The sequence below is a fragment of the Macrosteles quadrilineatus genome, unplaced genomic scaffold, assembly GCF_028750875.1.
Source record: "Macrosteles quadrilineatus isolate MER2022 unplaced genomic scaffold, UCM_ALF_1.0 Scaffold_9__3_contigs__length_116548681, whole genome shotgun sequence".
NCBI lineage: Eukaryota > Metazoa > Arthropoda > Insecta > Hemiptera > Cicadellidae > Macrosteles > Macrosteles quadrilineatus.
Genome location: NW_026542602.1, coordinates 61,611,502 through 61,638,170, shown reverse-complemented (window position 1 = coordinate 61,638,170; position 26,669 = coordinate 61,611,502). Strand labels below are relative to the sequence as shown.

Sequence of the window (26,669 nt, the reverse complement as noted above, 5' to 3'; positions counted from 1 at the left end):
TAATTAAAGGGATGTATCTAATTACATTATTTAAAATATTGAAGATACATCAACTGTTAGATTTGTTTTTGTTTTAATTGTTATCTTACAGTCTCGGGGAAATTGTGATCCGTCCCTCGTGATCGCGGCAATACTCATGAGCATATCTTGCAATCACAACAATACCATGGCAGCACTTGAGAGCAGGTCTTGCAGTCACGGCCATCAAGAGATCGTCTCTCACAACCGTGGTCAACACTTTTAGCTATCTTGCTCTCTCAACGATTTCTTGATTGTACACCGCAAAAGCAGCTGCACTTGTGAGCATATTGTGATAATTGTGAAAATTAATCACAATCTAAGAAACCATTTGTAATGTTTATTTAAGTAGGAATGTATAACACACATGTAAGAAATTAAAATGAATGTTTTTATTTAAAAAATGATCACCTGTCCTAGGTCACTTGACCCAGCTGGTTTCAGTTTCAAACCTTACCTGTATCCAGCTTAGTTTGTTCTGCGAGGTGAGACACTATCATCTCAAAGGCCCGAGCTGCGATCGTCCCCCATCTCTCTCGCCACACTAACTCGTCCAGGAATTGTTGGATGATCTGACGAGACAGCAACGACAGTGTGTTCTGGAATGATAAAAAAAAAATAGTCAGCCTACCACTGAGGCGATTCTTCAGTAAATCTCGGTGGATTTTACTTCATGAACTTTTAAGCCATGAATAAACAAATAAAACTAAAATAACAAAATATATCCAAAAACCCTACACTTGAATAGTATTGAGGTTGATGTAACAATAGAACAAGAAACTCTCGAACAACACTCTCGATAGAACACTCTCGCACAAGAAATATAAAAACCATACATTAGAATATTTCAAAGCAACTGAATATATTCTAACTTAGTAACTTTTGATAGTGTTTCTTGTGCCAGAGTGAACTCTTTCCTATTCATGTACGCCTGCACTGAGTTTATCACTTTGTTTCCTACCGACCTGGAACATGCGTGGGACGATGCGGCGCAAGTAGTCCATCACTTGTGTGTTGCTATACTTGGGACTGGTGCCTTGTTGATCAGCCATGGACACCTGGTACACACTCTGATAGCCCATGTGGTGCAGAGTGCCTTTGTCCACTGTGTAGTCCGTTAGAATGATGGACTCCTTGTGTACCCACTCCTCCAGCGGCTCTAGGATCTTGACGAACCTCCGCTTGTAATTACGTTCTCCGTCCTGCGAATAAACAATTGATTACCTTCTCAAACTCCTTTAGAAACTATCATGGACTTCACAAATATCTGGAGGTAGAATTTCTCGAGAGATTTTATGCTGGTGCCGGACATTTTATAGTGTACTGAAAATGGTTTGGGAATTTTTTTAGGTTAGGTTTGGAAGTGGTGAATTAATGCACACTGGCTGTAAGTTAGGAAGTTGGCAGAAATTTTTTAGTGTACAGGTGATGGCTTGGAACTTTTTTATAGTTAGATTTGGGTTTAGTCCATTAATACTCTCTGGCTATGAGTAATTTTTTTTAAATTGCATGTATTTCGTTAAGACAACTTTTAATCAACAATTTTTCACTCTGCTCTAAACTACGTAGTAAACTACTACCAACCTTACTAGCCAGCGCCACATTTTAAATACGGTAGTCAAAATCTATACTATTTTTGTGGGAGTGAGGGAAAATGTTTTACACAGGTGGCCAGCCTGAAGAGTGGGACTCATGAATTGATCAGGCTACTCACATAAACCCTCTCAAAATCAATACTGGTGTTACCTCAAGAAATAATATCTAGCTCAGTGACTATATGAATTTATATGTTCCTCGTGGATAAATATTATTTGACATTGACTTTGAAACAATCTTAAAAATCAGACTAAATCTGAACTATAGCACATATAGCGGCTCTACAGTCTAATAACTAACCTGTAAAGGCTCCACGGCTCTGAGACGAATCAGTTTAGACTCTGGATCGTACACTCCCAACACTTCAACCTTCACTTGCCTCATGTTGCCATCTTGAGAGGTGGTTCCGAGACTAATCACACCCAACTGTCAAACATCACGTCAAGAAGTAAAATAAGTTTCACAACTCTAGTTTTCTTTATTAAAAAAAAATTGTTTGGTGGAATAAAATGTTGAAGATCGATTCTTGATACTAAAACCAATGTCAGCAATGTCCTAGTACCGGTGGTATCAAGAATGAACACATGTCAACTTATAACCTGTCTGTACTACTGTTTTACTATTTCCTTGACGCTATGTCCCTCTTCAGTCAAAAGTACCAGGTTCAAACAAATTAAATACTGAGCGTTCAAAACAATGTTATGCTATTTTTCCATAAAAATCAAAAAAGTTGATATTTACTGAAAGAATTTATAATATTAACCTATTTGTTAATATAATTAAGTATTCCTTGCTTGAACTATTCATTTATCTTAATTTTACGTTTTAACATGTCTATTTAAAATTCAAAACGCTTTCAATCAACCACTTACATCCTCACAACCCAACTGCACTTACCTCCACTCTTTTCTTCGGTCCGCCGAGTTTCTCGAACTTGTCATGCACGGCTGCCGTACACACAGAGCGAATGTTGGTGTAGAAGCTCTTAACATACAATCCGTCGACCTTCACCCACTGGGAAATATTGTTGACGGAGGTTTGACAAGCCCAATGGTACAGTAGCTTCACCAGGACAGTGGGCGCATGCGGGGCTCCTTCGAATATCGATCCGCTGAACACCTGACGGCAGAAATGATGTTTGAGGGTTTTGTCTAGGAATGTCGCATAGCCGTAGGGAGTTCCATTTGGAGTCACTTTAACCCAACATTTTATATTTAAAAGAAATTTATCTTTAAACTATATCCTTTTAAACATCAAATTTTAATTTATAAGTCAACCAACAATAAAAGCTATTCTGTCGATAATGTAGACCAGATACCTTATACATTTATACTGTAGCATGAGGTTAAATTAAATAATAAATATTCATTTATTTTATATAATACTTATTGTCAACTACAATCAACAATATGTGTACTGGATGTTTCGCAGGATTTGAACTGAGGACCTCAGGTAACGAAGTCGCGCCCTCAACTACTAAACTAGCTCATGAGAGTCATGAGAATTAGCATGCTCTTATTTATTCACTCGTAATAGTGACTTGTCTGATTTCATATTACTGAACACCCTAATACAATCTTGAAACTCACCGACACAAAACGTGTAGGGCAGCACTCGCTGATCCACACGTAGCCGCCGCTGTACGGGAACTTGGACACATCGGAGTACATGCCGAGCTTGAGCTTGATGGGAGTCATGTCAGAGTTGACGTGAACGGAACAATGCTGCTCACTGCGCACCAGACCTTGTTGAATCAGCCACTCGGTGAACTTGGTCGGCGTTCCCATCAGTACAGCCTTCATCTTGGCATCTGCCGACCAACTCATGAATTACTTGTGAAAAGTGATATAAGGAAAGCTAAATGATTGACATTTGGAAAGTAGGTAGAGTTTAGCTAGCTTACATGGTAAAATAGATTACAGGGGCTAATAGATAGTAGTGATGTGTCAAAACCACCAAAACTTTGGAAAAGATTTAATATTCATATCAAACACTGATACACAAATTTAATTCCAAACACTTTCACAACGATTTGATTGTTTCCATCCATCCTGTCCATATATCAGCACTTCCTGCGGCCAGTTTGGGTAGAATATTTGAGATCGTATTTTGCTAGTTAACCGAGGGAATGGTTGTGAAATTACCTAAAGAGTTGCGCTCACTCGTAGTGGTAACCTGAGAGATCTCCTTGACCCTGAGGTTAGGTCGAGCCACTACGACCAGCGAGGGGTATGTTTTGCCACTCAGCTTGTTAAACTGCACCTCCTTGCTGTCCGCTACAGGGTTGACGTTCCTACTGTCCTCGTCCGTCAAGTCAACCACCATGGCTGACCCAGCTACAAAATATAGATTAATTAAGAAATCAGTGGGACAGAAATTTTCACTTGACAATTGAATGATTTGATGATTATATCAAGGTGAAACAGGATGAAAGAGCATTACACTACAATAAGTTTAGACTGTACTCATACTGACTTCAAATAAGTGTAGCCTACTTTTAATGAATTATATGTTAGAGCATGCAAAAGTAGGCTAAGTAGGCCTAATAAAGATCAAGATAGTAACTAGGATAACTGCAGTAAATATGATTTTGAAACATATTAATTAACTTTTGTATAGGTCTTGCAAAACTTAGGCCTAGTGTTGACAAACGTATTTATGTGCCCAGCCCAACAAGGTCTGTGTGTAAGATCCCTTGGCCTATCTATTGGTGATCAAATGGAAGAACAGGAAACCATTGTCATGAAAGTCTCATGGTTCACAAAGAACCTGGGATTTGACGGAGATTGAGGACCTGTTAATGAGGGTGCACAATAAGCTGTTTCAACTACTATGCAATCCCATGGTCTACTTATAAGCCTTGATCCTCTTGGAAAAAAAAAGAATAAAAAAAGAAAAAACTCACAGCTTCTTAACATAAAGAGCAAGCTCCTTGGTTCTCAGCATTATCACGTAGATAAAAGCCAGAAAGCCATTGGCGATTGATAAAATTTAAACCAGAGTCCTTAAGACAGAAGACCCGCACTTGAATGAAATGACTTACACTTGCTAGCGGATGCTGCAGAAGTTGAAGGTTTGCTCTGCACAATTCCTCCGACACTGGTCGCCTCGTTGGCTTTGGTCTGAGTCGTGGGTTTGATCCGCACGGCTGACGTGCCCTTCGGATTGTTCTTGTTCACCACTGAAAAACAAACATCAGAGGTCAGAAACACAACTTGTAAGAGGAAAAAGTATAAATGCTCATACAGTCTGAGATGCTAATTATTACTTTGGTAATAAATTATTACTAATTATTGTTGGTTTCAGAGATGGTCTACATATTTGGTTGGCGACGTCAGTCAGTGGCTCAGTCTTTCTGTGACTCATTCTGTCGGTGGCTCAGTTAGTCAGTGGCTTAGTCTGTCAGTAGCTCAGTCCGTCAGTAGCTAACTCTGTCAGTGGCTCAGTCTGTCAGCAGCTCACTCTGCCAGCAGCTCACTCTGTCAATAGCTCAGTCCGTCAGTAGCTAAATCTGTCAGTGGCTCAGTCCGTCAGTAGCTCACTCCGTCAGTAGCTCACTCTGTCAGTAACTCACTCTGTCAGTGGCTCATTCCGTCAGTTGCTCACTCTGTCAGTAGCTCACTCTGTCAGTAGCTCACTCTGTCAGTAACTCACTCTGTCAGTGGCTCAGTCCGTCAGTAGCTCACTCCGTCAGTAGCTCACCCTGTCAGTAGCTCACTCTGTCAGTAACTCACTCTGTCAGTGGCTCAGTCCGTCAGTAGCTCACTCCGTCAGTAGCTCACTCTGTCAGTAGCTCACTCTGTCAGTAACTCACTCTGTCAGTGGCTCACTCTGTCAGTAACTCACTCTGTCAGTGGCTCATTCCGTCAGTAGCTAACTTTCCTGGTGGCTCACTCTATTGGTGGTTTAAATCACACACATCCGTTTTGATTCATAACATTGACAAATTTAACATGGGGAAGGCATGTAAATAGTTCTATCAATAGGGAAAGATGAAACTTACTACTTGAGAGGGGTACAAGCGCAGGGGTGGTAGCCCGAGGGGCAGCTGGTCTGGTAGTTCTGGGAGTGGCTGCCCGCACTGCGGTGGCAGGAACAACTGGCCTCATTACCTATAAAAACATCCACCAGATCAATATTGATTCGCCACATGGAGTTACCATAAAACTCACAAATTATTCATAAAATAACAAACATCCAATTCAAGGATGTAACATAAGACACGAAGGCCTAGGTTTTTATTCTTGGGACTTTTGGGATTCACTTTGGAACGAGGAAAACAAAAACTTTACACTATACACAAATTTTTGAGCACAGAACATTCTTTGTGCAAACTTTTGTTAAATGTTTCTCTTAGTAACTTGAATAACAATAGGCTATAATCTGTTGTTCCCACACACTTCATAAAGATTATAGATTTCAATCAGTAGGCCTATACAGTATTTTACAGTCAAAAATCTTATTACTGAACGTACTTCACGGTTCACAGGATTTTCAAACAAGACAGACATTTCAAACGGCCAATTTGACTAGACATGTTACAATACAAATCGGTCACTAGATCGACTGGATGTTGAACAAGCAGGATAACGCCCAGACACCAAGGTAAACGAATTCCCTTCCTGCATACCCCTTGGGACAAAAATTACCATAACAGAATTGTAGGAATTGTTGTGTTGTAGGAGAGTCAGAATTTGTTTACAATTAAAGAATGGCAACTGTGGTTTAACAAGGTCATTGGGGTGAAAAACTGGCATCGAAACACTTTGCGGTCTTGCAATAAGGCCTAATTACCCAGTCAATAACATTGCCTTATCCTCTCCTACACCCTCACCACCATAATCATCTCATCACTCAACTCACCGCAGGCGGAGAGATCGCTGCGGCCACCGGAACATTGGGAGGAATCACTCCTGCCACAACGGGTACTGTAAGACAATAGTAGCCACTCAATGGTATTCAAGCAAATTAGCATTTTAAAAAGCTTCAAGTAACAAAATTACAAACAGACCACAAAATCATTTTCTTCTAACACACAATGTACAAGACTGGATTGTAAAAGATACATCTGAAGACAAAGGCAATATTAACCAAGAAAGCAATATTAACCATGTAAACATAGGCCTAATGAATAAAAGTTTTTATTTAAAATGTCATGCATTAATACAATTAAATCGAGTAGCATAAAGATTGCCTTAAAGCTTACTCAAGATTATGAAATTGAAGAAAATAATATCTTTTATTAGATCAATGCTGATTCTGAAAGACTAGGAAACTATTTCCTGTATATCATACAAAACTCTCAAGTACGGTACTAAGAATCTAAACAAACTCCAACACTTGGCCTATAAAAAATGCCTATTCTCTGTATAAGATATATTTAAACTTCCCAAGCATAACCACTGTGGCGTTACTAAAATAATACAAAGTTTAAACAAAACTGCAGAAATGTAATGGACTGAACCAAATAAGGAATATTCAAACGTAGCAGAAAGGACAGCATGCATACAATAACAAGACGATAGCTGATACCTGAGCCTGGTGAAGAGGTGGGGGTAACGCTAGGATTGGACCCGAAGTAGATCGTTCCTCGTGGATCCATGACCAGCTGGTACGTTCCACCCGGCTGGGGTACGCCAGCGTTCTATGGAACACCACCCGATTATCAACACCCGCACGTCCAATCATTTCGAACAGTCATTTTAAACTATTTGTATTTAACAGTTTGTGTCTACGTGTTACAATTGTTGTGGATCAATAATTGATGACAGTACATGTGACTTTATAGGACACACTATGCTTCCAGAGAATATAACGGGAAATAAGTAAGTCAACCAACAATATAGCCTAGTATTAGAACATAGAGACATTCAAATATAGAAACTATCAACATGTAAACTGCTAATAATAAACAATTTAGCGATAGTTTGCAAAAAAAATCTCCCTAACATGGCTTCAAATTTGCATTACCGGTACATAAACTTATAACCACACAGATAATATGTTTGACAAAACTTTATCAGAAGTAAACAATTAAGACAAGTTTATAGTTAAAAATGACACATTTTCTGAAAAAAGAAAATAATATTCTACAGTAGGATGAAACTAAATTAAGTAACTTATATAAGTTAAAAGTATAATCAATTGTAATGTAAACATTTCAGTGACAGTTTGCAGAAAGAATTATTTTTTAAACAGCTGATCTATCAAAGAATTTCAAATTTAGGAAGAAAAGAAAACTTTCTTCATATAGGCTCATTTAACTAGGCTAGATATTCTTTTTCTTTTTTAATCAAAACCCCTGCATTAACAAAACCAATTCGTATTACACTGAAACAAACTTAAAATGGTATTATCAGCTATTTTAAGACTTTTTTGAAGTTGAAAGTAAACTTAGAAACTGAATACAAAAATTAAAATTATGACATCAACATTCCCATCTTCTAAACATTATCTTTCCTTCAAACAGAAGGATCTTGAAAATCTGTCAGGTAATTGATTCAGATTCTTTGAGAAAAAACCGGTTCATATTAAAAAATCTATAGTCCTATGTATAGCAGAATATATATATATATATATATATATTCTGGAGGTTCCTATATTTAAAAAAAAATCTATATAGGATGTTTTAAGTTATAGTTTCTTGATTTTTTGAAATTTTGACCTAACCACTCACCGACAGCAGCAATGGGGTGCCGGCTGGTCTGGGTCCACTGGTCGGCATCACCGGGGGCTTCACTTTGGTGCCGTTCACGCCATTCAGACTAAAACACATTTACAGGTTGCAAATTGAATTTATTATAAACATATTGAATAAACCTTTCTTCTTATGGTCCTTTTGTTTGCTTTAATTGGTAGTTAGGCATTCATATTTGCAGTTATATGTGCACAAGTTATGTTCTACCTCAATAAAACGATCAAGTAGGGCCTAATCCCTTATGTATTGGTACACTTTATTCCAAAAAGTTTGCCTATCAGATATTTTTCTATGAATAATTTCGACTCACCCTTCCTTAAACTCAATGGAGATGTAGTCCTGTCCTCGCTCTGTGATGTCGATGACGCCGGCGCGCAGCAGGTTATCAATGCTATTGGTTGTCTCTCTGTACTGTATCATCGCCTTGTTGTAGGCGGATAGCTGAGCTTCCGACAAGTCCTCGTCTCCACACTCCATGTTTAACGACACGTCTCCGTCCTTCCGGCGACCCACACCGTTGCTCTTCATTCTAGACCCCATCTCTTTGGTTTCCTGAAATTATCAGAGTACCGGTACCATTGATAAAAGCATTATACGTGTGAGACTTACTGCCCGTCAGTTGGTTTCAGTCAGTCTTCCGTCTCTAAAATTTACAGTAATTTACACACAACATTATTAAATTATAAACCTATATTCTATCAAATTATCATTGTCCATCTTGTTAATTGTTACAACCAGTACTCATAATATAAACACAATCATTTAAACAACAAAAACACTATTTTCTAACCTCAAACAAGTCCGTCAGGCGTCCGAATAATCCAAAAATATCGTTGGAAAGAAATTTGAAATTGACTGATAGACGCCGGCAGAGCCACTGACGGAACTGCAACGGATGAGTGTTGATAGCGCAATAGAAAATCCATTGAAGAATATTTTTGTTAACTGTGACGTGCCTGTACTGTGACGCCGTAACTGATGTGTGTGAATCGACCTTTACCCGGGTTACAAAAACCAGTTAGGCCCTATCTTAAAACTAGTTTACAAGGCTATAAGTTAGGGCCTAAATATCAAGAGTGTTTGTTTGAATGCATATCTAGCAAGAAACTGTACCCCAAAATGCAGTAGGTATTTATTACAACATAGGAGGAGGTGTTTTAGCCTATTTCTTTAGGATAGCCTAGTCCTAGTTAGTACACAAAGCTTTAAGCCTATCTCAAGCAGATGATGTTTCCAATAATACAATACAAACCTTTAATTGCATTAGTAATGGTTGAGAAAGGGTCTTTCCCGTTACTTAAATAACATATATACCGAGGTTTTCTAAAAGAATAATAGATGTACTCTAGCAATCAACCAACATTCATAACCTAATATCTAGATTCTAGTTAGACAAACTTTCTGGCGGGACTCGGGTGCCATGGCGGGTGCGGGTGGCGGTGGCGGCAACGCCAGCACGAATCGCAAGTCGCAAGCGCTAACGCCTGATTAGTGATAATGTTGTCGTCTGCCGCGGTTTCCTAACAATGCGTTTATAAAGTCATAACTTAAAACTTAATAAATTGCCAAACTATTCAAACGGCTCCAATTATGTAAATGAATAATCAAAAACTGTTTAGGTTGCATAGTTAAAAATATTTTTGATAAAACTTCGTTGCAAAACATTTATCTAATTAATTGCAGTATTATAGGGGGTTTTTAAATCGAGTATAGTAACTACGGGAACTCCGTTTATAACAATAATGGGCTGCACCACGTATTCGTGGGCTGCACTTTATTATGTATACGTCCTACACTCATTCAAATGAAAAATATCGATATATAGATTATTCGATATATCGATTATCATTCGGTTAGTTAGGTTGGGTTAACCTAACTAACCAAACTTCATATATCGAACTAAATAATCGATATATTCATTCGAACGAGTGTAGGACGTAAACTAAAGTGCAGCCCTATTCCACTTTGAAAATTTAGGGACAAAGCCTAGGATGATACAATGATAGCCAGGTTGATATTGCCTACAAATCTAATATAAACAGTGGTAAATAATAGTTAACTGTTTAACGTCTTTCTCTAAAAACACATATTCTGCACAAAATTAATTATAGTCCCCAATTACTATTTCTGGCCAGGGGGTAAAATTCCGGGGGTAAATGAATATCTTTTATTTCAGCTGCGGTTTTTTGGTACGGACAAAATGAGAGCATTCTATTCGCTGTCATTGCGTGACGTCATTTTCTTCTCTTGAGGGTTGAGAGACGTCTTTCATTGTTGTTTGTTGACTCAGTTGAATTTTAAAAATCAATATTTTTATCTTTATCTTTATAAAATTAAACCGTCATAACCTACCCTAACTAACAAAACTTGCTGATAATGAAAAAAAATCGGATGAAGGTTTTATAATCGAAAAAGTAGTTCTGTTCATAAAACAAAATTGCAAATGCCTCAAATTCTAACAAAAGATTAAAAGTTAAGAAGTAATCGCATTCTAAGCCAAATATTTGACAAAAAGAACGTGTCACCAGTGGGAATCGATCTGGTATCAGTGGTAACTGGTAGCCTCTTGAACATCAGCCGTGTGCACTACACTAACCACTACACCAGCACTCGAACACCGATTGGCTAAACTTCGTATCGTTGTGGTAATGGTGTTCCCTTAAGAAAAGAGAGTGACGTCACGCCATGACAGCCAATAGAATGCTCTCATTTCGTCCTGATCTAAAAACTGCAGCTGAAATAAAAATTGTGCGGCCGGCACAGTAGGTTAGGCTGGTTTGTTTAGGTTACCTAATAGTCTTAGTGATTAATATTATTGGTATTTACCTTTACCATATGGACAAAGAATTACCAGGTTTACCCGAAAACCGGTCAATTATAGGGTACTTTGAGAATTTCAAACCATTCAGGAGTAAAAAACGACATTTCCCGAAAAAAAATGTTTACAATGGCCTAAATCATAAGAAAAAAACATAAAAACTAAAAAAAATCATTCTTGTCCAAAAAAATGATTTTCAAGATTTTTTCGCTATTTTCAACCGCAATTTTCAGGGTGGAGTAAAATAGGCGTTTGCCCAAAGGCCCCAGAAGAAAAAAATGTTCAAAATGGTCCAAATAATAAGAAAATACAGTTTTTCTTTTTCAAAATTAGTTTGAAGATCCTATGGAGTAAACTAATTTACCGTGATTAGTATTATTGATCTAGAGCTTAATGGACTAATAAATACAAAGAATAAAAAATAACACGCTCTTAAAAAAATATAATTTCCAGCCTTTCGCGACTTTTAGGCTTAATTAGGCGTTTCCTCCAAGAAAATTTCAAATCTTTTTTCCAACACTTTTAGGAGTATTAAAGGGTGGGATTAAATTGCTACTTGGGTTTGAAAGTTGAAAAGTGCTTGGTGTTTTCTTTGTACAGTATTTGAAATAGGAGTTCTTAGTGGGGGCAGACAATTTCTCTTTAGGTTTCACCATAATACCAATTACCATTTTGACAAAACACTATAATATTACAATAAATTTATTTTAAAAATCAAGAGCTCGGAAGCTGAAGGAGGTTACCGATAGTTGTGTAGTTTTAAATATTGCCCCTTAGGCTAAATGCCGATCAAAAGTACTAAACATTCCCATGTACCATCCAAATCTATCTCAAAACACCGGTTTTCAAGAACTACCTAAGCCCACGATGATCACCAATCTGCTCGTTGTAGATTGCTAGAGATCGATTATCAGACATCAACAAACTTCAGTTGTCAATCGTTTGCCATTAACAATTTTATCAATGGAAACTGTGTTCAAGCACACTGCATAGGGTAGGCCTAATAATCACTGGCAAGGGACATTGGACAACGCTTCCTGCGCTATTGATCCGCGATAGGACAACCTTATGAGGTTAACAGAGTTCAATTAAATTCAAAAACCTTTATTTCATGCAACATCATGCTAAATATTTCACATCCTCTTGTGCACACGCACGCGCGAGGAAATCTTTAGGTACATGCAATTTTACAATGTTGTTACTTGGAGTCTGAATTGGTGACCTCGCAAGAGCAATAGCTCACAACAGCCTAATCAAGAAAATTTCTATTAAATTAATTTGGCCTGTGTACCAAGAGTAAGACAAAAAATATTTAAATTGTTAACAACGAACATTGCTGCCTAACCAGGGCGACCTAAAAAATTGTCTAGGCCTGGAACAGAGATATGTTTAGTTTGTAGGTTTTGTGAGAGGAGGAAGGTAGACCTACTCTTAGGTTTGTTGATCAGCTTCACCAGTAACTTGAACTTGTACAATATCAGCAAAGCCTTCTTATTTGTTTGGTCAATTAATTACAGACACGTAATAAATAACTAGGTCTAATATGGAAACGCCAAAGTTCTAAAAAACATGCCTAGGCAATTTAAATAAAGAATTTCAGAAATTCACAAAAGGACTAAGGATACCTATAGGCCCATTCAAAATTCTGCAGGAGATGTCTAATCGGAGGTTTAACATGGGTTGGATAGGAAACACCTAGACAAAATTCAATGTATAGACTTATTTTTGGAAACATAAAGTGTGGCGGAAGAAAGGGATTCATCTACTGGCAAAGCGTTTCATCTTAAAAGGCTCATTTACACGTTGCCAGTGGCTGGCATTCCAGTTGAGATATGACTGGAAGGTCACTGGAAAGGGGTGACTGGAATGCCGACTTACTGGCACTTAACCGTTTACACGTTGACAGCAACTGGAATATGATAGCGCTTTTTCATGTTTATGCGGATGATTGTTGTCTATTTACTGTAGTGAACAAAAACATGGCTGAAACGTTACAAAAAATTACCATTAAAAAGCAGTGCCTTCAATATCTAACTTTTGTGTCATGAACTTTGAGAAATATGTACCCACGAGTTGACGAATAAAGAAAGAGAAGCCTGGATACGAGATTGGATAGATAAGAGGACTTTGGGGAATAATTAGAGGGCGTCATGTTGTAAAAAAATATTTGTTCTACTGGGTCTGCCAGCGGGCTGGTGTAGTGGTTAGAGCGCAGGACTTCAGTTCCTAAGGTCCCGGGTTCACATCCCAACAAATCACCAATGGATTTTATCTAAGTGATAATGCCACAACCTCTACTCCAGTGACTGGCAGGACTTGTTTACACAGAGCTAGTCACTGTCATCCAGTGACTGGCAACCTCAACTGGAACGTCGACTGGGATCGTGTCAGCCTTTATGATCCATTTGGAATGGCCTTTACTACGAATAGATACTTTGGAGAGATTATTTTAGTTAATTCTTTGACTATTGATACAGCCCAAATAGTCAATGGTCCATTCCGTGGTCGCGGAGTAAAGGACAGAAGGAGTTAGGGTACTTTTTAGATGTCCAGTCTCGACTGTACCTAATGCATGAAATTAACAAGTAAATAAAACTTAACAGATGAATGTTCTTCCTTCACGAATATTAAAGTATGATTCAGTCGTCGCAAAACAAAAAAATACAAATTGGCATTTTGCATTATCATACACATATAACCAACGGTACAACCGTGTCTGAGAAGTGCGGCATCATGGCTAAATGCGCAGCTTTACTCTCCTCCAGCTGACGCTCGAGCTGGCACAGTGGCGATGCTGACGCAGCGATGAGGAACCGTCACGACACGACACGGGCGCGATCTACCATCTACCCACCCAAACTTCCTCGGAATCTTGTGACGTGGAAGTAGTGAATCAAGATGGCCGACATCATCACGAAATGGAGGCTGATAAAAGGGTGGGGGAATTCCATTGTGTGCGAATGACAGAATGACATTAGGAAACTGCATTGCTATTAATTTAAAGTTATCATTTAATTTCATGATGTTGGCAATGGCTTAGTATAAATGCAATAGATTAGATGGTAAATAAATAAGGACAGTTAACGTGTATATTATATTTACATTATGTGGCCAAACATATTTAACTTAATCAGATCTGCAGGCCTATGTTATCACTGTTATTAGCAAAGCCTATAACATGAAACTTAAGCCTGAATCTCAGAATATTTAGGATCAACACCAAGAGAAGATGAAAGTGGTCTACCAAATAATTTTTAACCTAATATCGTTAGGTCAAATAACCTATTTAAAACAAATTCATAATATTAACTTACCAAACAAACTTTATGATAGAATCTAATTTGAACTTTTAAAAATAACAATAAGTTAGGATTCTTGAAATCAATTTAGGTTGATAACTTAGTAATCAACGGGTTCTGTCACGTTTGCCTTGCAAGAGGCATTGATTAGGGAATGGAGATGTAGGCCTATAATCAATGCTCGTGATTGTTCAAAATCTATAAATAAATATAACAATTTCCCAATGGCCTGAATTCAAATTACAGATATCCTTAAATTTATATAGGCCTTCGTTCATCAATTTGTTCTTAAAAAGCAAAATGGTAATTTAATCAAGTTGTGATTGAGTCGAAACATAACCTCAATCTAACCTAACAAGATGCTGATCGTCAGCTCATTTAGGAAATGAGGACCTTCATTAATAAATGTTCTGTTAGTAATCGCAAATTTATGCTATGTTTTTTCCTAGATCAAACTGTTTACCTACCTTAAAATGTGATAAATGGACCCAACTTCAAAGAACGTAACCACAAAATATCAACAACAACAACTAATATGGCGCACCAACCCAATGGAAATGAGAAAGAAATATGGAGGAAGACGCCAACGAAAGGAAGGAGAGGGGGGACCCATTCGGGTGTATTCGGGATTCGCCGTTCCCTCTCGGAAACCTCCGATGATGCTTTGCGCTGAGGATTGTGGGTACCTATGATGCAACTTCTTATTTCGAGCGGGAAATTCGAACTGGCGTCAGCGTTATTCCTGCCATTGACACGGATCTTTTAAAAATACAGTACTAAGATAATTTGTGAATGTCATACCATTGTTGCCATTAAATTAATGTTTTAAGCTTTATACAATTATGTGGTGAGGACGCATTATTTTTATTGTAATTAATTGTATTGCTTGCTACCTAAGCTTGTTTGGTTACCTATCACTCAGTATTAGGCTAATTCTTGACTACTGTATTGTATTACCATTATAGGCTATCTTACTTAATATTAATAAGCTTATTCATAATTTATACGCAATTTGACAGTAAAATTTGTGTACATCCGTTGGAAATGATTTTGGTTCGCCATATTTAAAAAGTCATTTGGTATTTTCAAGAAGAAAGCCTCAACTTTAACGTCGGTTTATTGACGCAGCTGCAAAAAAACAAGATGCAGAAAATAATCGAGGCCAGGACCAGCGTTCCGTTTTTGGTCCATCAAGAAGAAGGCCTTATTCATACTTCTATGGGTGAGTGAAGGCGGTTAGGTTAGGTTAGTTTGTTTAGTTTATGCTAATAACAAATGAGATTGCATTTATTTTTAAAAACAAAAGTTTTTTTTGAACTTGTATAATGTCATTTTTAATTTGTTATGTAAATTATTCTTCCCATTTTAGTTTTTATGTAATCTGAATTCATGCTCGTAGAATAGCTTGAATATTTATATGTTAGCATCTCACTATCCCTAACTGGAAAAAAATTCTAACAGTATTAATAGCCACTTCATTCTGCTATGTGCAACATACGTCAAGGATAACATTCAAAATTTTCCGACTAGAAATACGGTACATACACACCAAACAAGAAAATTATTAAATATACCTTTCTAAGACAAAAATTGCTTTACCTCCCATACAGCTATAATACGGCCCTTTCTTCCCTAAACATTTTTGGAAGTATAAATTACTTAAAAATGGTTTAATGTATTTTATTCAAGACGTTGACGTTGCACACAAAACAAGTGAAGTCACTCATTTGAAGAGAAGTTGTTATTTTATATGTTACAATACGTGGCCTATTTATTTGATCTTCACTGCTAAAGGAGGGGACACGGCCATCTGCTCCCATCTGGTGGTCTCCACTAGGCCTACTATTTTAGGCTTTCTTTTAGGCTAGCTCGTGTCGCCTATAGATATTTCTCCATTTGTTTACTATAAAATCCATGCCATCAATTTCAAAACTCACCTTCATGAGTGATAAGACAAATTTTGTTCAATACTTTACTTGATTGAGTTTTAAGTATACATTTTGCCAACAATATATATATTAAAATTTAATTTAAAAAGACAGAACAAAATTTATATCTCAACAAACAAACTTGTATGAACAATATTTGGCCTATTAAAGAAGGTAAATTGAATGGGCTACATGACAAAAATACACTGTTTACAGAAAGATAATGGAGAAAATTGGTGGATTGATGTAGTAGCAAGAATGAAGTCTGTCTGACCTTTCGAAATAAAAGTAGGCCTACAATTAATTTTAGAAACACTTGGAAAAAAATTATAGCAGAAGCATCAAGAAAATAACTGGACAGAAACAGCACCAAAAGAGGTTTCACATCCCTACTAAGAAACATTGGTACTGTAAACTGTAGTGCAAATAAATACTACGCCAAAGACCAATTATTTTAGGTTTTGAAAAATCAATTTTTTGGTCACATATACCAGACAATGTATCAGGCTCCTGGAAGTTGTTTTGACCCTGGAAAGGGAAAGACCAATGACACTGAAAACGTTGAAAAGATTATTTAAAAGTTTCCTCAAGCTTGGAGGATAAGGAGGTGTTTAAGCGAATTATCTCTGCAAGAAAAGCCTCCAAATTCCAAATGGAAAGCTCCAACGGATGACCTCAACAACGACTATTAGCCTACAGATTGGGTTACCAAGTGGTTATGCGACACCTTGAGGCTCAATCAGATAACCCAAAAATTATAGCTCAGCCCAGTAAGAGTTGCATCTCCAATGCTTTGTCAGTGCCCATCATATCAGGCCCTATGGTGGTTCCTACTGTGGTTCCTGAACAAGAGTATCCTTGTTCAGCGATTCATGAAATTACTACAGTAATGTCATAGGCTCTCTGCGCTGCCGCAAGGTTCCTGGACTTGATGGAATTGCTGGGTACGGTATTCCTTCACTGGGTGTTTTAGTACATGAGGGTGAGGGGGGTTGTGTTGGACTTTGGCTTAGACACCAGCGACTAGTTCTAGACACCACTTAGTGTGCCATTGAGTGTGTCCTCTGTACCTACTTTCCAGGCCTACAACACGACTTGAGTATGTACAATTAAGCTGTTTGTTGGATGGTTTCTTTCGTTTACAAAGGATAGACCCTGGGTGACCCCCAAAAAAGGAAAGATCTTTGCCTTGGGTTGATCACAAAGGCAATAAAGATCCAGAAACCCCATCTGCATACAGAACTTCATGCATGCTAGTCACAAGGAAACTTTTTGAACGACTCCTGCAGCCAAGGCTCAAATTGGCCTAGGCCTAGAGAACTCAAACTAGAGATAGAAGCAGTAGGTGGACTTTCTGATTGTCATTAAGGCTTCCGATCAACGATTTAAACTGTTAACGAGGTACTTTTGAGTTTGCTCTCAAGGCCCTATAATTAGCTGAATCATTGGACTTGGCCTTCTTCAATCAAGTGTGTGTTGAATAAACCATCCATAAAAGCAGTGTGTGCTGCCCAATCACTTTTACACTAAACTTAAGTTGATTCGAATAGTTGAGAACTGCCCTTCGTTGGCTTTTCCTGACGATTTCTTGATAATATGAGTAAAACTGGTCACTGGACTTGATTTTAGCTTTAAGAGGGATAATCTTCTTTTGTTGAAATGTTTATTAAATGTAGGCCTACTGTGTGGGATTTATCAGCGGAGAGATATCTTTGGCAACTCGCTGAAGAAGAACATAGGCAATATTTCTTCCTCTTCGGTTTGATACCCGAACTATGTACTTCTTTTCAAAGTACAAAACCTATTCTGTGTTAACTGCAAGTGGCAATTCAGTATACTGCCAAGGTCTGCACATGTGTTGTTGGTTTTGCAGTAAATGAAAGGTAATTTTTTACAATGAAAGGATGAACTCCTATCAAAATTTTTATCATGAAATGTTTTATAATTCATGATAAAATTTACCTGTCATTGCATTCACTGTGAAGTAAGGTACTGAAGAAACAAGCAGCTTATGGGACGGTCCGCTTTCAGCTCTAGTACGTTGTGCTGGAAATATGTTGTGGGGAGCAAGGAAAAGCCCTGTGAGGAAATTCCTATCACTCAAAAGTGGTTTTCCTCCATCGTAAGCGTTGTAGTAGGCCTACGTGATGGGGGTGGGGGGCAGGGGCAGTGTTGGACTTTGTCCTAGATACTAGCAACCTAAACCCCTGGTAAAGTGGTGCTAGACACCACTTTAAGTGTATGATTGAGTGTTTCATCTGCACCTTCTATGGTGTATTTAATAACATTTATCACAATTACTATACGTTTTAGAATTCTAGAAGTACCTATATGAGTAGAATTGAGATATTTCCCACAAAGGATGTTTGAATTAACCATAAACATTTACAACTAAAACAAATTAGTGGCGAGAGAGCAATTTGGACTCACTAACTTTTGGATCAAAGAGACAACAGAAAAAAAGAAAAATGAGCTTTTTGTGGCCCGTATTGCTCAATGTTGCTATAATTTTTATTGAGTAGACGAATAACAATTTTTACATCTCAATAACCACTTAGCTATCCAGATAATTCTGCGGTAGTCGCTTCATTAAAGGAGAAACATTGTTCTGGAGTCAAGGGATGGGTATCTGATGTGATAGTAATGTGTAGTAGCTGACAATAAATTGTATGATTTTTATATAGGACACAATTTTTGAAACTGCCATTCCCATTAAATATGTAGTAATTTCATTGATTTAATATTCAAAGGGGGGGGGGAGGATCAACTATAGGCCCTTCTGCAAAATGTGTTCCATCTTTAAATTTGATCACAAGGAAAACAATTTAAATACAAAATCTAGAATAGGCTATATTTTTGGACCCTATATTTTTCTACCCAAATTCCTAAGGATCACATTAACATTTTTTGATTAAAATTTTTTGGTCCAATGAAATATACCTCAGCGTCCTCATTTAAGTTAGGAAAATGCCTCAGTATAAAGTAAACTATCAACTCCGCAGTTTTATTGTACAGTATATCTAATAATGTAACAGTGCTTTAAATTCAGATTCCATTATTCAGATATTTTTCTTTTAAAAAGTGATTTATTATTTTAATCGAGTCTTTACCTAATTTAATCCAGACTTTCATAGATGAATTTGATCTTAACTAAGTCCACATTAATTTGAGGGTTTAAATGCATCGTTAATAATAAATCTTCATATGGACTGTCAATTAAATAATTAGTTTAAAATGAGCAAGCTCATCATTGTTTTTTATAGGTTTGTAAATATATTTTGATGAAATTAAATGTATTACCTATCTAATTGTTTTATCTCATGTACCCAAGTTATCGATGTCAAAATCTCATTTCATTGTTGTAGATAAACCTTTACTTATTTAGCCCAGCCTAAATGTGCATGGGTGGATCCAGAAATGGTTATTATCATGTGGGTGGTTTTGAGGGATGCAACTGGTGGGTGTAGGAGAATTAGAATCCACCCACTGCCTTAAAAGTCTGCTCTTAGTTTATTTTGGAATTATTATAAAACGATTTAGTCACACATCACACATCTATAGTAATTTTGCCATTCTGGAATTGAATCATCCCCTGTTCACCCCTCCTCAAGATCCACTAGGTGGAAAAAGTGAATAATTGTAGTTCAAAATCAATAATACGCATAATTAAGTATAAATGAAACACTAAACATTTGCTTGGTGAACAGCTTTAGTGCAAGGAGGGCATTTGAATGTGTAAAATTCCTTGGAACATTATACTGATATCACTTTTAAATTTATACAATCCCATGTAATTTACTGTAATCTGAAGACATTATATACAATATGCCAATCTGGTTTACAGTATTGGTGAGTGATGATGAATAATATTGAGTAACAACTTTGAATATTGGATAGAGGTAAGAGGTAGACCTCCCTTTTCCATACATGGTTTAATTGAGCTACAGACAGAATTATGATGTAAATCGCTGATTCATGTTGAATATGCCAACATTAGTACACAGCCAAAATGAAAAACAACTTGTTGTAATCTATGGAAAATTGTATGTCTCATTATCTAGAGCAGTACCTAATTATAAGGAGTGTGCTACAAAAGAGCAACAGGTTGAAGTAGTTATAGGGATGCGATTACAGTACCCTCCCCCCTCACAAAAAGTTGGTGTAGTAGAGTTTTGACAGTAACACACAATGAAAGACTCATTCAATTTGATTTGATAAATGAAATGACTACAGCTGTAGCTGGTATGTCTACATTAGTTAGTGTCCAAAAGTCAATAGTACTATCAAACTTCTTTGTGCATTTTCTCCACCTGAGAGACCCATCTTTCTGTTTTGCTAAATGGGTGGACAAAAACATATCAAGATGGGTGCCAAACTAATAAAAACATTATCGCCTAGCTATTGTTGATTGACAGGATTAGAACTGTCGCCCCAGGACGAAAATCACGCTCTTTATTAACCATGGTAGGTAACTGAACTAATCCGGTTTTGTCATTAACCTTGGTTCATTCTATTTTCTTTGATTCTATTCATCTCGGTCCCTGCACTGATGTTGAATTGCCTGGTGAGACGCAGAAGGCATTGTTTATGTTTTGTTTGTTGATCACTGCCGAGGTAATTTCATCTCCTGCCGTGTCTGCCGGTAATCTCAACTGACAGCTGATCCAGTGCCTGCTTGATAAGGAAACGGCGCCAACAATGTCGCGACAGGGTTATGGACGAATGCACTTCGCATATCAGATTATACCCCATAAATATTACAGTTGTTGGTTATGATTTTTACAAGTTTTCTAAATTACTCACAATTAGTTTTATGGAATTACTAGCAGAGTACCCGTCCTTCGTACGGGGTTGGAATATAAGTATAAAATGCTTATTACAGTTATACTCAAGCTTTGCGTTTGCAATAAGGGAGGACACAGTTTGATAAAATTAGCTTTTTTAAATTTACAGTATTCTATAGTATTACACATCTACCATAGCCATAATGTTCTACCAATTCACCTAGACAATAGAGAAAAATAAATTATCAACAATAAGCAAAATATCACAAATTATTCATGAAATGAAAAATATAAACATAACTGTAAACAATCCTACTTAGACAGTTCTCATTGTGAATCACTTGTTGCTGCTTAGTTAAAATTAGCTGTTTTCATAAATGCAAAAAAATATAGTGCTGCACCCTGTTAGTAAATCTTATAACTTTTTAATGCTTTTCCATATCATAGAACCAATTTTTTTAGTTGAAACAGCTGACTAAATTCTTTAATTCCCTTTAAATATGAATACTCATAAGGTTAACATGGGGAATTACAGAGCCACTGGGGCAGAGCCCGAAAGGATTTTTGAGATAAGAATATGCCTATATGTTAATCGGGAATGTAAGCTATCATCATGCCAAATTTCAGCCCAATCCGTCCAGTGGTTTATGCGTGATTGAACTTCAAACAAACAAACAAACAAACAAACAAACACACAAACTTTCACATTTATAATATTAGTAAGATTTACACATGCATATTAAAGTGTCGATCGTTAAAATAAAGGTTTACGCGAATTTATGTATTGAAAGGCTTTGGAAAAATGCACATAAAATTCACTCACAATGTCATTATTTTGTTGTCGGTTTCGACGCTGTCAACGCCTTCGAACTAGCTGATACAACCTAAACACAATGGTGTATTGCGGGGTTTCCTAGCTTGCAGAACTGTGACTGGCTCTAAAATTCCCGAAGTTTGATACATTGCTATATTATAATGTATTGCACAGTAAAGTAAATTATCAACCATGGTGGATTTCTAAATAAGGTTATGCATTATATTACCTACATGTATCGAACTCTAACTATTGTAATTTAGGACTCACGCATCGTAGATTACGAGGGAAACTAAGTAGAAGGTTAAGGAATATTTTCGAGAAATGTAAGACTTAATTTGTCAAGGAGAATTAATATTAAATTTAAAAGCATATAAATTATGCATTTCTGTTCACTAAAACAAAAGCGTCAAATTTTAAAATTTTCAGAGGTTATTATTTCTTTGTATTCTTAAACTAGAAATGAAATAAACTTATTTTAGTGGAACTTTAATATATTATTACTATGCTTAGCTAAAAGCCGGTTTAGCTATGGTTAAGGTACTTTCCTTACTATGGAACAGTTAAGGTACGTTCCTTACTATGGAACAGTAAACAGTTAAGGTTTCTTGCCATGGAACAGTTAAAGCCTCTTACTATAGAAAACTCTTAGCTAATTTTCATGAATATGGGACAATTTAGGTACTGTTCCAAACTGGAAAAGGTAATCGTCCCACGGAAAACTACACCTATGACTATAGCATCATATATTGCAACCCTAAACCCTAACTTTTAGACCAATATTAAGCTCTTTACTGACAGATCTGACATTTCTACCAATACAGTTATTATTGTTTGTAGTATTATTAAAATAAAAACAAACAGAAGGCCTAGCTTAATATGAGTACTTTATATCGATATAAATCATCAATCAAAAATTGTATCCTATTAAAAGTAATTGCAAAAATAGAAAATCGGGAGCGTAGCCAAAATGATAACCCGTTGCAGTGACCTCTTGACCTTCCGCGATATTTGAGAAGTTGATCTCCCGAACTCGTGGACCCGACAAAAAGAAATGACGTCAAACTTTTTTGACTCCCGCACACGACTTAGAAATGTTCAGTTGTAGTTTGGACCTCTCTCGAAAAAAAAGAAAGGCTCATAATTCAATTTTTGTAGCATTCCCCTGAAAAAAGTTCGGTTTTCCCGACACAAGTGCATTGTATCGTAAAAATACCCATACCAATTCCATTCATTCCTTTGTATTTGTAATTTTTACGAAACACTTTACAAAACTAATGAGGACGCAAAGTAGCACTTTGAGTGCGAGGTATAAAACTTTCGAAAACCGTTTACGCCTACGCACGATCACACGACGTGTACGGAATAGTTTATCGAGTTCAGAAAAGATTTTTTACGCACCGTTGCAAATAATTTTTCATACAGCCTATATTATTCTGAGCTGTTATACTTACTCACGCGTCAAGAATAAACACTAATAACTTGCTTGACTATTTTGTTACATTTATGTAGCAGGTTTAACTAAACATATTTAGACATTTCCGAAAACTCTCTGGTATTAAAGAGATTTTGAATTCAAATCCTTGTAAAGTTTGTTTCCGGATATGTAAAAATTAAAAATATAAATAATTGATTAAAGCCTAATTTGAGATAGGCCTAGGTGCATCGGTAACTTAAAAAATCGAACATTAATATACCATCATCAAACAACCAACGTCAAACAACAAACTTTCAAAACTGCTTCAAAACTAGGGGATGAAAACTGGTTTCAAAATCACTTTAGTAAGTACCTAAGTACCCAAATATTCCAGAGGTATCAAAGTGTTAAACAAATTTATGTGGGAAATTATAAAAACTTGATACAAATTTGAGTAAGATCAATAGAATTATTCAGAGCCACGTTTCTGAACTAGATTCTCAAAATGTGTTTCCTACTATCGTTTGACCTCAATTTCCCGCAGTCTGCGACTTGAACCCGTGAACTTACAACTAGTTAACAGTTAACCTCAACCATTCCCTACTTGAGCTAGGTTTAGTCAATGAATAGCCTACAACAAACCCCGGGTTTGTATTCATTGGTTTATGCGGAACTTTTGATCCCAGCAACCAATTTGTTGTGTTAGGGTTATGTTTGCAGCTGTTTTTAATGGTATTAAGATAAGCTAAATGCGAAGTGGGATTTAACAAAGATCGTCTATTTAAAAGTCATATACAACGTAAAAATTAAATGGCAATCAAAGTTTAAGGTGTTATGTTATTTTATTTTAATCATAAGCTAAACATAAACATGAAAGCCGTACCTGCTTATTTTCGTCTTGTAGATGTTTGTCAAGATCTTGCTCAATTTTTTCCCGAGCCAATTCAAAATATTTGTGGTAATCGAAAACCTTTTTCTTTGAAGGCCTTCCTCGCGGAAACTTAATCATATTTTATAGAATCACAATCACGTTTTGTTTGTTTATTCTTCTCTTAAATGGTCAACAATCGTTTTACCCGATTTAATGTGAGGTTTGAAAACAGCTGATTGTATTCGGCAATAATGCTTTTACGACATTGGTCACAGCCAACTATATAACGGTAAATGAATTGCAGACGTTTCCTGACGTCATAGGAGCATTGTTGTAAAACACGTAGCGTAGCATTGACCGTTGTACTTTGAAAAAATAAAGACAATACAAGTTTAAAACCCAAATTCAGGGAACACGGTTGAATTATAAAGCGTATAAAAGTTTAATAAAAAAATAAACACTTGCTATTTTCTTAATTAGTATAAACAAATTAACGGTTTAATCAGCTGTTTCAATCTTATGAAAAAGGAACACGGTTTCAGTAGCAATTACAATGTCATGTTAAGTTTGTAAAACATACCATTTGTTCTGCAAGTGCTTCGCAGCGTGGCAAGAATATTTAGAGAATAATGTGGGTCTCTATATCTACTGAAAAAAAAAAAAAAAAACAGTACACACACTAACCATGCAAATCACACAGGCGAATCTCAATCCTACTAATTGCTTAGTTTAATAAAAATATCTAGTGCATTTGCATTGAACTGTGTGGCGGAATCAAAACTAATAACTTAATTGTAATGTAAACGTATATAATGTGAATCAAGAGATTAACTCAGGGTGAAAGTAAACAAATATAACAGCTGATGTATTTTAAACGTGATTAAATAAAGCCCTTTGATTTTTGTTAGGAGATAGTTTATAGAACTTATTGATCATCTTCACATCCTTTAGGGTTCTAGTCCAGAACCTAGACTACACACATATTAATTACTGCATGCTAGACCTAAAGCGTCGACGCATGACCACATACATGAAATCCATTTGTGACTAGCTGGGTTTGAACCCAGGACCTCAGTGACACGCATGATAAGTTTCCTATCAAGTTGTAATCTGATAATTTATTTTAAGCAAAATGTACCCTCTTCCAGGAGTTGAATGAAATTTACCTGAACGGATGCAAACGCAAAAGAATTGTTAAAAATGCAGATGTATTAAATAGTTTTTGGCGTCCCGGTAATTCTGTTACATAATAGTACAAAGTAACAACTTTATATACTATGTTACTAAAAGGACTCGACAATATAAAAGGCTATGGTGTCCTGTTTGCTATTTTTTAGGTAACTCATGAAATTTTAGAGGGAACGCAGGATGATCTAATAAACTACATTGCAACCAAGGTGTCTCATGTAATCCAACTTAATCATGATTAATAAGCTGTATTTAAAGTAAATACGATGTCAGCTGTGTGGGGTCCTCACAATCAACTGTCTTAGCTCATTACAAATATCAATAGGATATATGCTTACCTTCCCTTTGTGACAACATATAGAAGATCCGCCTCGATCACGAACTTCACCATGAAGTTTAGATGAACAAAACGCACTCACATTATCCACTGCCCCAACACTATGAATCCGGATTCGACTGTCTGGAAATAATCTCGCACAGCAGTACGATACAGGACGTTTTTCTTCAGGTAGGCCTAATATTGCCCTAACATCATCTTTAAGTCGCAAGTATATAGGTGGTAAAATTGCCCCACGGTTTTGGTGTTCAACGAGTCTTTGTTTTTCGTCAGTTATTTCATCAACTCGGTTTCCTCTTTGCCTTCTTCTTCTTCTTCTTCTTTCAGTCGTAAGGGTCAAAACTCGTCTCCGAGGCATAAAAATACAACAGGTCTACTCTTTCACAGTTCAAACATAACTTCGTTGCTGAAAATAAACATTTCAGTTAAAAATATTAGAAACACGGTATCTGATGAAAATCCAAACAATAAGACTGTTTTACAAGTCAGCTTTTAGATAAAGTTCTAGCTTCTACTAATATGCCACTGAAACTTGTTGATTATAGAGAAGTAATTTACCTACCTCAATAATTATACTACGCATTTATAGTTGAAAGTAGCTTGTATAAAAATCGTTTTCCTAAACAGCTGAGTATAATGTTTACAATATGAAATTTGTTGACAATCTAACTGATGGATCAGCTGTTAAATTACAATTTACATTTAAACATTTTTAAAGAAAGTTGGCCAGCATCAATGAATCTTTGAAAGTAAAATCATTGACTATTGGATACTGAATTAATTTAAATTTAAGGGGGACAAAGCCCCCAAGGAAATTACCTTTTTGGTTAAAAACTTATTCACTTCTCCGTCAGGAGCTTTGAAATGACACCTCAATCGAAAATTTGTTTAGTAGTCGGACT

The 26,669-nt window shown here is 36.5% G+C and overlaps 1 protein-coding gene across 1 annotated transcript in view; it reads right to left on the bottom strand.

Annotated features, from left to right (window-relative positions):
* The window catches only part of LOC129003977 (uncharacterized), a 36,754-nt gene extending 10,908 nt beyond the window's left edge, over positions 1 to 25,846 (bottom strand). Inside the window, exons 1-13 of the mRNA XM_054432336.1 lie at positions 25,769 to 25,846; positions 8,622 to 8,863; positions 8,291 to 8,378; positions 7,147 to 7,258; positions 6,478 to 6,542; positions 5,618 to 5,726; positions 4,658 to 4,795; positions 3,759 to 3,950; positions 3,204 to 3,424; positions 2,512 to 2,733; positions 1,915 to 2,040; positions 984 to 1,220; positions 476 to 617 (exon numbers count right to left, since the gene is read on the bottom strand). Of these exons, the coding sequence (XP_054288311.1) occupies positions 476 to 617; positions 984 to 1,220; positions 1,915 to 2,040; positions 2,512 to 2,733; positions 3,204 to 3,424; positions 3,759 to 3,950; positions 4,658 to 4,795; positions 5,618 to 5,726; positions 6,478 to 6,542; positions 7,147 to 7,258; positions 8,291 to 8,378; positions 8,622 to 8,851 (1,882 nt within the window). The 5' untranslated portion in view covers positions 8,852 to 8,863; positions 25,769 to 25,846. The remainder of the gene's footprint in view (positions 1 to 475; positions 618 to 983; positions 1,221 to 1,914; positions 2,041 to 2,511; positions 2,734 to 3,203; positions 3,425 to 3,758; positions 3,951 to 4,657; positions 4,796 to 5,617; positions 5,727 to 6,477; positions 6,543 to 7,146; positions 7,259 to 8,290; positions 8,379 to 8,621; positions 8,864 to 25,768) is intronic.
* Positions 25,847 to 26,669: the final 823 nt, after the last annotated feature.